Source organism: Anopheles coustani, chromosome 3 (assembly GCF_943734705.1).
Source record: "Anopheles coustani chromosome 3, idAnoCousDA_361_x.2, whole genome shotgun sequence".
In the NCBI taxonomy this organism is placed as follows: Eukaryota; Metazoa; Arthropoda; class Insecta; order Diptera; family Culicidae; genus Anopheles; species Anopheles coustani.
The window spans coordinates 12,832,398-12,845,749 of NC_071288.1; the positions used below are offsets into that span (position 1 = coordinate 12,832,398).

Genomic DNA, 13,352 nt, shown 5'->3' on the forward strand with positions numbered 1-13,352 from the left:
TGTTTATGTATTACCTTTTTCCACCTCGTTTTTCTCGTTGTGTTTTTCGCTGGATGCTTCCCGCTTTCTGGTGTTTTCTATGCTTTTTGTTTTACCTTCACTGCCATCGCCATTCTTTTGTTTCTCCACACCATTTCTTCGGGTTGTTTCTTTCCTACCCGTTGGCCTTCTTTTTGCTTTTCTTTAATTTGTTATCCATCCATCGCCGGGGTTTTCTAACGTTCTGGTTTCTTTTCTTCCATCCTCTCCTATTGACCGAGGTTTTCGAGATCATTTTCTTGGCCGCTTCTTGCTACATCTCTGCTTTCGTACCGATTTTCGTTCCCTTCTTTTTTTATGTCGGATATGTTTTTCCATTCTTCCAATTTCCCACATCTCCTTCGTGGTGCCTTGCGGATTGATTTTACCTTTCCGTCACTTTCTTTCCGTGGCTTTGTTACGTTGCATCTTTTTGCCATGCTTGTCTGGTGCCTTCTCAGCGACATCCTTCAGCACAAGCAGCTAGAGGGAATCGGAAGAGATTTAACATTTTCTCGGAAGACCTGCAGATGGTACACTCGGAGCTTTTTTGTTGCAGAAAAGGTAGCTTCTTGTTGTGCACGATGATTGATCACTTTATGCATTCCTTTATTCGTTAGCAAATGCTGGATATTTTTACGGGTAAATTTTCGGAAATTTCCCACCACCACCACCACCACCAGCCCTGGAGACTCGATTGGAGCTAGGAATTGATTCCACCGGCGAAGATCCCCTTTCGTTGTGTGTCGCTTTCGTAGGAATATTAATTTTGTCCCACGGTGGTCCCCGCCGTTTTCCACAATTCCACCAAACCGGCTCCGCTCGGATGCACCACCGGGCGCGCTCGGATCCCGTCAGCTGTGAATCGGGGTTGTGTTTGTGGGAAAACAAAAATGTAGAAACGCTGAAAACCAACCACGACGCCGCTCGTGTACGCTTTATCTTGTTACCCCTTCTTTCACGGCAGGCTGCACCCGGTGGGAACGAAGAAGGGTGGGAATCGGTCGGCACTTTTCAAATGGCAGCAGGAAGCAGACTGAGGTACATTAGAACCTAGTCGGAAGAAACCCCTTCATTACGAGGGTAAGTGTTTGCCGCTAGAGGGATGCGCCAACCCCGTTTCCCTGAACGTGCGCTCATCAAATGCACGGTCACACAAAGTTGTTGGCCGCAAATGCACAAACACACATTGGGCAATAGGAGGCCTGCAATTCACCTTCGATAAGGCACATCATCTTCGGTCGAGTCATCAGCGTCTCTGTGTGTATGTGTGTGTGTGCCTACTAACCCTTATCAGCATCAACCCCCGGTATGTGTCGGGGTGCGGTAACAAGCAACTGCTAGCGCAAAACATGCTTTCATTGCTTCCAAAAACACCCGTAAACACGGGAGTGTTGCCATTTTGACGTTTGCCGAAGCCGCTGATGTTGTTGATATTAGCTTTTTTATCGCCAAACTCCGTGCGAACAGGTTCAGTGTCGAGGCGTTCAATCAATTCTACTTACCTTCGAAACTCGCACACACAATCGCGGAAGATCCCCGGCGCACGTGGCCTTCCGCGTCGGTTTTCATTAATCCTTTCTAATCCATTTTCCACTCTTCTTTCCAACCGCGCAGGTTTCGGACTGCTTTGCTTCGGACCGTGATCGAATTTTCGCGAAAGGTTTGCTGCAAACCGATTCCAATACCCGTGCCTACTGTGACTGTGTGAATGCGCTATACTGATCTACCGTTCTGGTGGTAGGTGTAAAGAAAAAATAAAGTAGAGTGATTCAACCGAGCGACCTCCAACGATAACAAGGTGCAGTGAGGTAAAAATAGAAGTGCAAAAAATCACTGTGCTTGAAAAAAGCAAGGTAGTAAAACCTCGCAAAATAAGTGCAAGTTGACACACACACACACGCACGCACGCGCGTTAATCTAACGGAACGCGCCGTGTCCAGAAGCTTTTCCGCGTGCCTGTACCTTTCGGTTTCAGTAATTTTTTTGAATGAAATTTCGTTAAAAAAATGTACAAAAATTCGGTGATTGTGTCTGCGGGTGCAAATTAAAACGCAGTGGAAACCGCCCCCTCTCCGCCTCCAAAGCACAATACCAGAAAGTGTCTAGTGGGAAAATCGGTGACCGGAAAACCGGAAACGGCCTCATACACGCTTGCAGCGCATAAAAAATAGGGGAGGATTATCGTGCGGAAGAGGAAGAGCAGTAATCATTCAGCCGAACCGCTATCCCGTTGCTTTCCAGGCTTCAGTTTGTCGATCAAGTGTGCAGTGTGTGTGTGCAGTGTGTGTGCATGTGCTTGGTTGGCTTCCTGTAATTTGCAGTACGGTTGGTGATTGGGGCTTTTTTATTGAAGTAAGAGTGCATCGATACGGTGGATGCACTTTTGTGCATGTTTAATGAAATCCCCCTTAACGCCCACATGCGATTGAGGTTTCCGATTGAAAGTGATAGAATTTGCCGATTGAATGGAGCAGAGTGCTCGTGAACGGCACGGGGAAGAGAAAATACAGTGAAAAACGCATCGTGATTTGATTTGCAGTTTTTGTTCCAAGCAAAAGGAAGGCGGTGTTCAGCGGAAAGGGAACCGAGTGTAAGCGTATGATTTTATAGAGTTTTCCTTTGTCCGCGTTAGAGGAAGCGGCAAATTGAGTTCCTGCAAGCGGACGGAAAGTGGTGGAAAAGGGAAATTTCTGAAGCACCTCATCTACACCGGAAATATAGCGATTCCGTTCGGTAGCAGTGTCCAGTCATTGCCCGAGCTGGCGGAGTTAGATGCCGCCACAAATACTGCCACTTCTGGGTAGTTCCAGTTCCGGTACGAGCACGAGCGCCAAGATGCAGTCCCGAGACCACCCCTTCAACCGGTCCACCCGGCCCCTGCTGGAACGGCGGGCTCAGCCGCAGGTGGTCAGCACGAAGAAGCTGCTGGCGGCGCAGAGCGCGCCGGGACCGAAGGTGCCGACCCGCGGGTACAACGACTTTAACCTCATCAGCCGCCAGTACGAGACGTGGAACTCGAACCACTCGCACCAGGGATACCCTTACGGCAGTCCCCCGTCGCCGACGCACGATTCCGGGGCACGCGGGGACTTCCAGTTCTCGGACCTGGTGGACGGGCCGCAGCGGGCTCAGCATCACCAGCGCACCGTCCACCAGTACACGGTGAACAGCAACAACAGCGACGACGATGACGACTACGACGAGCTGGTGTACCATCACAACCAGCTGAACGTCGGCGGCGTTGGTGGAGGTCCGGCCGGGGTAGGGCTGAAGGTGGCAAACCAGCAGCTTCGCCGGCGATTGCTGGATGCGGCCTCACCGATGCCGCCGGTTCCCCCGCAGCGGACCGTGCAGCACCACCGAACTCCTCCACCGCCCCCAAGGCGCACCGAGTCACCCCCGATGGCTCCCGCCGGCCGCGGACTGGCCGACATCGACGGGCCGTTCGTTTTCGGCGTGCACCATCCGAACACGTTCACGCCGGCGTACGGCACCAAGGCGACACTGTACGGCACCAACACCACGGCCGTCTCGAGCACGATCAACAAGGACGGCAAGGATCCGTCCGTGTCTTCCAGTCCAGACACGAGCCAGGTAGGTCCAGGCAAGCAGAGTACCTGAGGGGGGAGGATGTTTACTCAAACGGTTCAACCTTCCGATGTACTGAAGGTACCCGATTCCTTTGGCTTTACAACCGAACCGTTCGCGAACCCGGATCGAAGTTTATTGAACACCATATGCTTCGGCAAACAAAGGTGATTACTTACTTAAGCGTTCACAGTCCACGTCCAGTCGAGACGCTCCCTTCCCACCGTCCCTGGTACCTGGAAGATGCGCCTCAGAAAGCGGCCTCCAGAAAGCGACCGACTCGTGGTGGTCCTCCCACGAAAACCCCGGGCCCGTTCCGGTCCGTCCATTCCGTTCCCGAAACCCATTTGCATAAACTCGCTAAGCGCTCGCTTTCCCTTTACCATCGCTTACGAACGAGTTTTTCCGCTTCGAGAATAGTTTCGCACCGGCCAACATAATTTATGAGGGTCTTGCGCTTCTTCGGCTCCGGCGGTGGCTGCTTCAGCTCTGGGACGGTTCGAGAAAAATAAACCTTTTTTTCGTTTGTTTGCTGGAACTACCTGAAAGGAGAATGCTCCGAGCGGGGTACAGTTTTTCGATCCGATTGAACGCACGAGAAAATTGTCCTTATCCTTGCAGTAACCCCTATTGTTTGTTTCTGCGTCCGTTTTCTCGGGCTGGCTCTTTTTTTTAAATTTTATTGTACCAAAAGAACCCATTCGGTTCATTTAGGTCGATTGCGGCATAGAATTGCATGAGATTGAATTGCTCCATCTTTTGGACTTTTTTTTCTAAAGTTGGGTCTAGAATGACTTTCCCGAATAACGTCGCGGACGGTGGGACCTGAGCTGGACACAATTGTTTCGTGGGAAATGGCACGGGAGTTGAAGGATCGAGCACAACTAGTTGTAATTGAATTTGATTGGATGCGATTTTCGTCCACTTTGGCCCGTTAGACTTGAAAGATAGGGTTCCGTTCTTCCCGTCGATAGCGCATCGTTCGAATGCAATTGCATTACTCGTTCAATGTTTTAAATCGACGAGCTTGACGTCGAGTGGCGATTGCGATAGCAAAATAGGGTAAAGGAGAAATGGAACCAAAATCAAATCAATCCCAGACGGAAAATTCCTTCGCCTGCGGGCTTCAGCGGTGCATCCACGACCGGAACTCGTCCATTTCTTTTATCGCACAGAAGGGGTTGCTTTTGTTGTTCTTCTTTTTTTTTTTGCACAAGATATCACCCTCCCAGCACGTTGCAGCGTTGCGACACGGGCCGATAATGTCGCCACGATATCGCGATGCCACCCAAAAACCATTCTTCCCACGATAACGCACGCACACGGACGGGGTTGCGCGTGCTGGTGTGCTGAAGCCTCTTATCTTTACGACACACTGCAGCGTGTTGAAAGTGGAAGAGATTGCAAATTGTGTGACTTTTTGGATGCAATTTTTTCGACAGTCTACCAGTAGCCGGACTGACTGACCACCGATTCTTTGATTGGTGAATCAAAACTCGGGTGCAAGGGATGGAGAGGCAGCAATTCATTGATTACGATTACGACTAGCGTTGTGCTTTATGGATCTTTGATTGAATCTAAGATTCATTCAGATGGATTCATGAGTCTTGTGGGATTCGAATCTTCAAACGTTTATGAATCTGTTAAAACCTTCATGAATCTTCATGAATCTTCCATGGATCTTGCACTCCATGATTCTTTCATTGGCCTCGATCGTGCGACCAAAAAAAAGAGTCCTTGTACCCATTTTTTGCGCATCACTTTTCATCACCAGATGTTAATTTGGGATTCATGAATCTCTCATTCAAAGATTCGTGAATCTTTAAAACACAAAGAACTATTCAGATTCATGGATCTTAATCTGATTTACACAACTCTAATCACGACGTTCGATATGAGGCGCATTCCAAGAAGATTCCTCCCTTCCTAGTTAAACCTAATGCTCGTGAGTCGGCTCTTCGGCGGATGCAAACAAGCAGTTATCAGTGCTCGTTGGCGATCTGTCGAATAATATTTACCCGGCAAACACACGGAACTACGTTTCTAAGCGTTGGTAATAAACGGGACGCACCGGACTCCCAGACGGCAACACTTTGTTTGGCCGTTTTAGAAGCAAATCGTTAATCGTGAATATCAATACGGTATCTGAAGCGAGCGACACACTTTCGGGGCGGTATTTGCTTAGCTGCCCGCCGTCAGGTGAATGCCTGCACGGTCGGAATGCTGAATGGAACCGTCGAGAGCTGTTGACACTTTTGGCCTCACTTTCCGCGAAAACCGATGTTTGCTCCCGGATATTTTATCGCGGCCCGCGGCAAGGTGTGCTGCTTCCGAATCCATTCGGCAAACATGGCGAGCCGATAGCAACATGGGGCGCGAATGGTAATTCTCCACTGTCGCCGCCATTACTTATCGCACTACTCTGTTGCTGGTTGTTGCTCTGGAAAGGGTAAGCTTCATTTCGTGAGGTAACGAATTGAACGAATTTTGTAAACTTCACACGTTTCCGATTCGCCGAAAGCCCAATGCTGTCCGCGAGTTCCAATTTGCATCGTGAATGGTTCCATTGATTGATAATTGGCTGTTTGTGATGTGATGTACGACCAACCGGAAGCTGAAACGATGTGTAGTACATGGGTAAAATTTTGTTACTATTGAAATATTTCTACAGTCACCCGACAGGATACAATTTGCTTTGAGATATGAATGTAAAGCATAATGTAGCAGTTCGAGGTGAAATGTAGAAATACTTTATTGATTATGATTCACAAAATCAGGACTTGTTGACGACATTTGGCTACTCAGGTTCGCTACCCTTTCTTGGAACTATAGCTCTTTTCATAATATGAAACAGCAGGACTCACAGAGCAACAAGATATCAATGTCATACATCAAATGAATCATACATAGTATATTTGTTATTTGGTGTAAAGTTGTTTGGGTATGTACTACAATTCGATCGAAGGGAGATTGTCGACTAATGAATGTACTTAAGGAAAGAATACATATATCATTTACAGAATTCCTAAACAATGCTCAATACAAACCCCCAGAAAAGCACACAATTGCGGAGATTCACAGAAACGACTTGGTCAACAGGGCACTTGGCGGTATTTGTCCGCCGTTGTCGATTACAGCGTGTTTATTGTGCAAATAATCACCCACGCACGGCAAGCATTTCTCTTATCGTGATCTGCAAATCTCTGCGAAACAGTATTAACGCTGTTTGCTGTTGAAGAGCATAAACATATTACATGACGATCAATTGTCTTTCGTGGTCCCCCCCTCTCACTTTCCTTGCCTCGGAAGCACTGCTGCCCACGAGTGGCAAGAAACCGCTTCGACACTTGACGCGAAAGCGTCGTTCGCGCGCCTTGTTTACCGTACAATTTAATTAAAACCGTTGACAATGTACCATTCTGGCGCGAACGATGCGAATGGTTTGCTTGCTCGGAATCGGCAACGACGGCGAAGAAGCAATTGCCAAGGTTAAACCGACTGCGAAAAGGCTCCTAGAGCTCTTGGTTGGCGCAAGAGGAACGCGAGAAAAAGGAGACACTCGTGGGCGACGGAAAGACACGAGCCAGAACGCCAAGGACCGTGCCGGGGCCGAGTTTCCCTTCGGGTAGGCATTCGGTGCGCTGGCACGGAAAAGTTAGCACACAATTAGTGCGTGGATGAAGGTAACAATGGGCATTAGCAACATTTTGCAGCGATGTATCGCTTCCATTTCCGAGCGCCGGCGGAGCCCTAATGGGGCAAATATTTCACCCGTTCCGGTTTGCAGGCGCTTGGATGGTTTGGAAAACCGGCCAAGAGGACGCCCAAGGACGGGGCTCGTTCCGGGGCCGGCTTTGCAAGGACATCCTTAACCCAGCGGGCGCTTATGAATACCCGGCATGGTGGATCCAGTTTTCCGTTTGACGTCGGCGTGTGACGGCTGGCCCTGAAAAGTGATACACAACATCACTCGGGCACGGGCTGTCGCCACTTGGACACGTTCTTCCGGGGGGCTGGTGCGGATTTTCCTCGTCCTTGCGGTGGCCGGTTTGAAGTGGTCACGTCAAACTGCTGCCGAAGGTTTTCGCCGCAGAGAAGACTAAAAGAAGAACGAAAGGAATAACTAAAAAGAAGCTATTGTTCTTCGTGGGGAGTTTTCATTCCGCATATCCTTTTGTGAAACAACGCCTACAAAATATCAAACAGCCTCCTTTAGGCCCCGGGGGCTGAACCCGAAAATCCAACTAAATTAATGGCGGCCGGCGCAAGGAAATACACCACGTTCGGTTGATTTACATAACAAATTAAAAGCCTGCCTTTGAGACAGTGGCAAGACGTACAGCGAGCCACTGCCCCGAAACCCGTTTGCGACATGGCATCGAGTGGATGATTCTTAGAAAAATTAAAACACGAAAACCAATTAAAAATGAGACTAAATAACCGCAACTCCGGAGGACGCAGCTAATGTCGCAGCAATGCGCCAGAAATGAGGAAGGCACAAGCCATTGCATAGCGCAGCCCACAAACGCAGCAGCTCTGGTCCCGGTGGCACGAAATGTGATGCTGTCTTGAGAAACATGCGGTTGGGGTTTTGGTCTGTGTGTGTGTACGGTTTTTCTTTTTGGGGGGCTGAAATGGAGCTTTTCCGGAGGCAGCGAACGACACGCCACAATTATAGCCGCAAAGTGTGCCAATCAACCCCACCGCCGGGAGCGCATGCTGTTGCGTCGGCTAATTCGTTTCGAAAACAGTTTTTCCACCCAACCTCCCCGCAGCTCCGATCCTCGTTGTCGGGACACGGTTTCGGCATACGATACTAATGCCGCACTAACGGCAACAGCGGAGGTAATTAGTAGTACGTTGCGTACGCGTCGAGATGGATATGGATGGTGGGGTTGCGTTGCTTCAGGGGTTGTTGTTGGTGTCGGTAGCTTCGGGAGCAGCGATTGCGAACTTTACGACCGATGGATTTGAAGTAATCTTCTGCAAAAAAAGGCTAGCATCTGATGGTAGTCCTAAGAAAATGTTTGATGTTATTAAAATGAAACAAAATTTCTGTTTCCAAAAAAATAGTTCGCCACCCCTGACTTTGCAGACTCCTTTTTGTCAATAGTTATGATGGCGAACCGTGGGCAACACGTTCCACCATCCCTGCGGGTGGCGCAGTTCTGGTTTTGGTGCCGGGGGGTGCCCTTGGAGAAATTCAATTACAGGCGCGTTTTCGCGGTCGCGTCATGTCGATCCTTCGCCGCACGTGTGACTGACGCGGTCCAATTGATGATGGTCTCTGACGTCAGCCCGCCCAGGAACCGCAGGTGTGCGCAAGGTCTCGCGGTTTTCGCAACATCGCCCCCGAAGAACCTACAGAACCGGTGTAAAGCCATTAAAGTGGTTTATTGTGATAGGTTTTCGCGTGAAAATCGCATACCGACGCGGAACTCCCACGCGCGGTCAACGATATTGGGTTGGGCGTTATGGAAATTTAAGCAAAATTGTACACAAAACCAACAAACTAGCCTACGATAACAAGAATTTTCCTGCCGGGAAGACCGTTAGCAAATTCTGTTTGGTTCCGTAAAAGACAGGAACATGGATCTCGATGTCGACTGACAAAAGTTCCATGTAGCTTATAATCTCTTTAATACATTTTGGAGTACTTTTGATAAATGCCACTGAGAAAATGTTGTTTTTTTTATTGTTTTTGTATCTTACTTTTATGTAGTCTAGTTTCTACTGTTTTGTTGGTGTGGTTCAAAACCTTCCGATTTATAAAAAAAAAACAATACAGTAAGAGTTGGTCATTATTCTGAATACTAGTAAGCTCATCTTTTCTTTACAAAAGAATGATGTGTTCATTAGACGCAGTTCATATGACTATGTTCCAAGCCATTTTATATTTATGTTTCTCTTCAGATCCCTGGAATCACAATAATACGAGAGACCACTTCTAAATCAAATTGTTAAGAAAAAAATTATAAATTGACTGATAGTCAAGAACAATTTCTCGCTCCTAATGCCATACTGGCGTGGGTTTTGTAAAACCGGAACTCATTAAAAAATGCTTCATCCACCCTGTACCCTAACGAGGCAAACTGGATCAACGGTCGAGCCTCCCCCGGGGAAGCTGGATCCTAGCTGGGGCCTATTCAATTGTGGCGTTAATGACGATAATCTCGTTTGTTCGAGATTTAATTCCCTCATAATGAGATGTTTCTCCACCAGCCGGGTGGAGCGTGGTGCCAGCCTAGAACCTTCGGATTCAAGAACCAAGCATCTCAGGAAGCTCATAACGGTGAGCGCCCGGGTGAAGGTTGAGGTACCAACCGGGGTCGATTTTCCGTTTTTCATGTTGGCCCAATCGAGATAAGGAAGCCAGATTTTGGGCCCAACACTGCTGCCTGTTTGAGTTTATGGGCCCTAATCAAAGGAAATGAGATGTGCGGTAGGTTTGCGATGAACCTAACAACGGTCCTAGGAAGTGTGATTACCTAACAACGGTCCTAGGAAGTGTGGTTACGTTCCGAGAGGAACGGGAGAAAGTCAACCGTGCCATCTTCATATCGTTTTTATGAAGAGCTTTTCCGGTGTGGTACAGTTTAAACTTTCTAGAATTACTTTTATCGCCAAGCAGTGGACCCCCCGTCCCTTTACTTACCTTCAGGCTTAAAGCTTAACCGGATCCAAGCCTAAGCGAGGAAAACTGTTCGGTCGTTTGCCTGATCGCTGATAGTACCTCACTCTGTTACCTTTAACCTTCAAAACTGTAATGAAATCGTAAAAAAAGGGAAGGAGAAAAGTATAACACGGCGTGAGGATATGATGGATAAATAAAAAAAGGCACACACATACACCGACGCACGTACAATATCAGGTAGAATCAAATTTTGGAAAAGCTCACCACGCTTGATCACCTCTACTCCGCCGGAGGGCGGGTGCGTTTATGGCCCGTCGAAGGGGCGCTGGCAAATGAGTCCTTATTTACGATGGAACTCCCGGCGGGCATTCTCCACTCCACCCTTCCCCTCCCCATTGCCGGATTCATATCGGGTACCTGCGATCGGCCAGGAATATTGGATGCTGTGTCAGCTCTCGGTCGACGCAACGAGGACGACAATGTTCGTTCCTCGACCATCATTTCACACTCGGCCTCGACGGTTTGAAAGCGTAGTGGGAAAGTCATAAGAAAAGCAATTCCCCTCCCCAGCGAGGGGGGTGTTCAGGTTCCTCCCGTTACACCTGAGCGAAACCAGCGCCTTGCCGTGAGGGAGAGCCGAACTCGTTGTTGCGAAAGTAATTTTTATAATCTGATTAAAGTCCCTCCGGTTTTTATTTTGCTCGGCTCGATACCTTCGCGGTGGGGCGAGCGGGCGACGTCCGTCTTGTCGGAAAACTTTCTCAGCCCGCGATGATGTACCGCAACAACGCCGTGGCGGGACGTGGTTTGGGTGCTTTTCCCTGGCCTTGGATTGCTTCTCGGTAGAACTCGTGCAAACACGTTACACTCTGTTTCCTGCTACCACGAAGAACATCGGTGCTCTGTTTATGAAGAAGCTTTCCAGCTTTTTTCCGTTCTTGAAGATCAACCTCCTCGCCGCCTCCTGCAGACGAAAACAACGACGAATGTAGCGAGGCGTCGTAAACCGACCGAACCGAGTGATAATAGTTATCGCAGTTTAAGTTGTTTAGACGCTAAGTGGATTACGGCGAGACGGTACCACCGGTTGTCGGAACCCTTAAGAAGATATTTCCCAAGAGCATTGATTTCTTTCTCTCACTCCCTCTCCCTCGCGAGCCTTTTGTTGGACTTTGTTGTCGTGATTTGTTGACGTTCGAATAGGTCCCGTGACGGTGTGTTGTTGGCTGAAGAGCTTGGCGAGGAGTAGTCGGTGGTGCCCAGCTCCATTGTAGTCAATCTGTGGCTCGGTGGAGATGGTATTTAGGGCCCCCTCTGAAGCAACTCTGCCGTAGCCCATATCCGTTCGCGTCCGGTCACCGAGGATGCGCTTTTAAGAAGATTATCTTCCTCTTCACCCTTGCCAGCTCGCAATAGGCCGTCCGGACTTTCTTGGCATGGTGGTCCCTCAGCACAGCGGGAGTGCGGGAAAGGCGAAAGGACAGCGAAGATAAAAGGTCAAATGTTAATTCCGCACGGTGAGGAGGTTTTCCGTTATTATTTTTCGTTGGATAACGCCGAACGGTTAATCTCTAATGGCGACTTCGGGGTGGGGTTGCACCATTCGCGAAGGGTGAACCTGTACCCTTATTCATACATATATATAACGTGCCTCACCGGTATCTCCTCTCTTCACGCTGCTCTTCCCAACCCCTGGGGCCGAGGAGACCAAAAGTTGCCAATCCACTTGCGGCAGGTTTATTCCACCAGGTCGGCCGGTGGTGAACCGGTTCTGAGGTAGGTTTTTGTTGCTTCTTTTCTTTCGAAAACCACCGTCGAGCTTTGCCGATTCAACCCGATGGTGCTAACGTTATGCAGGTGTGTGTTGGCAAGGGGTGTCTGGCCGTGTGGGGCCTGTTGTTTCGGTTGTGGTAGTCGCTCCGACGCCATTTCAGGATGCTGGTACCACTCTACACGCAAGCTCGTGGTTCGTGTGTTTTTTATCACGATGCTCGTGGTGCTGCAACACACGGGCTCGGCGCGGATGCAAACGATTTTCTGATAGAAATGCCCCAACCCAAAAGGGTTGTTATGGTGGTTATCATCGGTAAATGACGCATAAAATTGCATAACTGGCAAGAAATATTCCCTTTTAACTTATAGAAAGTATGGAGCTGGAAGAGTTGTAATAATTTCTTAGCGAATGAACATTAAAGTAGCTAAAAAGTATCATCTTTGCGTCATGTAGAAAGTGTCATCACATTTAAGTGCATATTGATAAAAAGTTGTCCTTCCGGATATAAATTAAGTTGGTGCGAAAATGTTGAAAAAACTTTTACATTTCATCTTATTTTTTCCCCTGATAATACATGTAAGCGTTGAACATTGTTTCTTGTTCGCAGAATTGTTCGCTGGAGTTAATTTTAGAATTATGAAAAAAGTTGTATTTGTCCTGACATCGCAGGAGTGGGATGTAAACCTATTTTCTCTGAAATGAGTGAAGCGTTATTGGCAGCACTGACTTTTCTCTACTTCTGGAAATGATTACATTTTGTTTATTTCTGCAAGCGAATTAATTCCTTTATCAACCCATCTCGTGAAACAATTCGCTTGTAACGAACTGGTCATACTTTGCATGCAGCAGTAACGGGAAATGACTGAACAAAGTCTGTTATTATTTTCATAGAATTGTACGATTTTTAAAGCCAATGATAGCTCACTTTGCTATGGCTTCAATCTGAAACATAATTTTCATGCATTTGCATGCTTGTGCACTTAACAAGTTACCTCATTCGTTACAAAACCATAACGATAGCCAATCATGTTCAGGCAGATGAAAATGTTTTCGTTCAACCAGCCAGTGGAAAATTGGGTTTAGTAAAACGTAATACGTACTATTTGACTTTTAGAAAAGTGTGTATGTGTGCTTTTGTTACTATACAAAGATCGAATGTGTGTTTTTCCGTACCAGTCGTTTCCTCGCAAACAGCGGCACGGTTAGGGGTTGGTTCATTCTTCTAATGGATGTTCCTTCATTGTGGGTTCCGCTCGAGCGAAATGATGCTCGTCTGCGTGTCCCTGCGCGTTCTACTTTCCAACGAATGCAGAGGCACGGGAAATATGTGTCCTT

General features: G+C 48.0%; 1 protein-coding gene across 1 annotated transcript in view; it reads left to right on the plus strand.

The window, feature by feature from the left end:
- The first annotated feature begins 2,218 nt into the window (after window positions 1–2,218).
- Window positions 2,219–13,352, plus strand: part of LOC131272408 (uncharacterized) — a 35,562-nt gene continuing 24,428 nt past the window's right edge. The window contains exon 1 of the mRNA XM_058274133.1: window positions 2,219–3,615. Coding sequence (XP_058130116.1) covers window positions 2,794–3,615 — 822 coding nt within the window. The 5' untranslated portion in view covers window positions 2,219–2,793. The remainder of the gene's footprint in view (window positions 3,616–13,352) is intronic.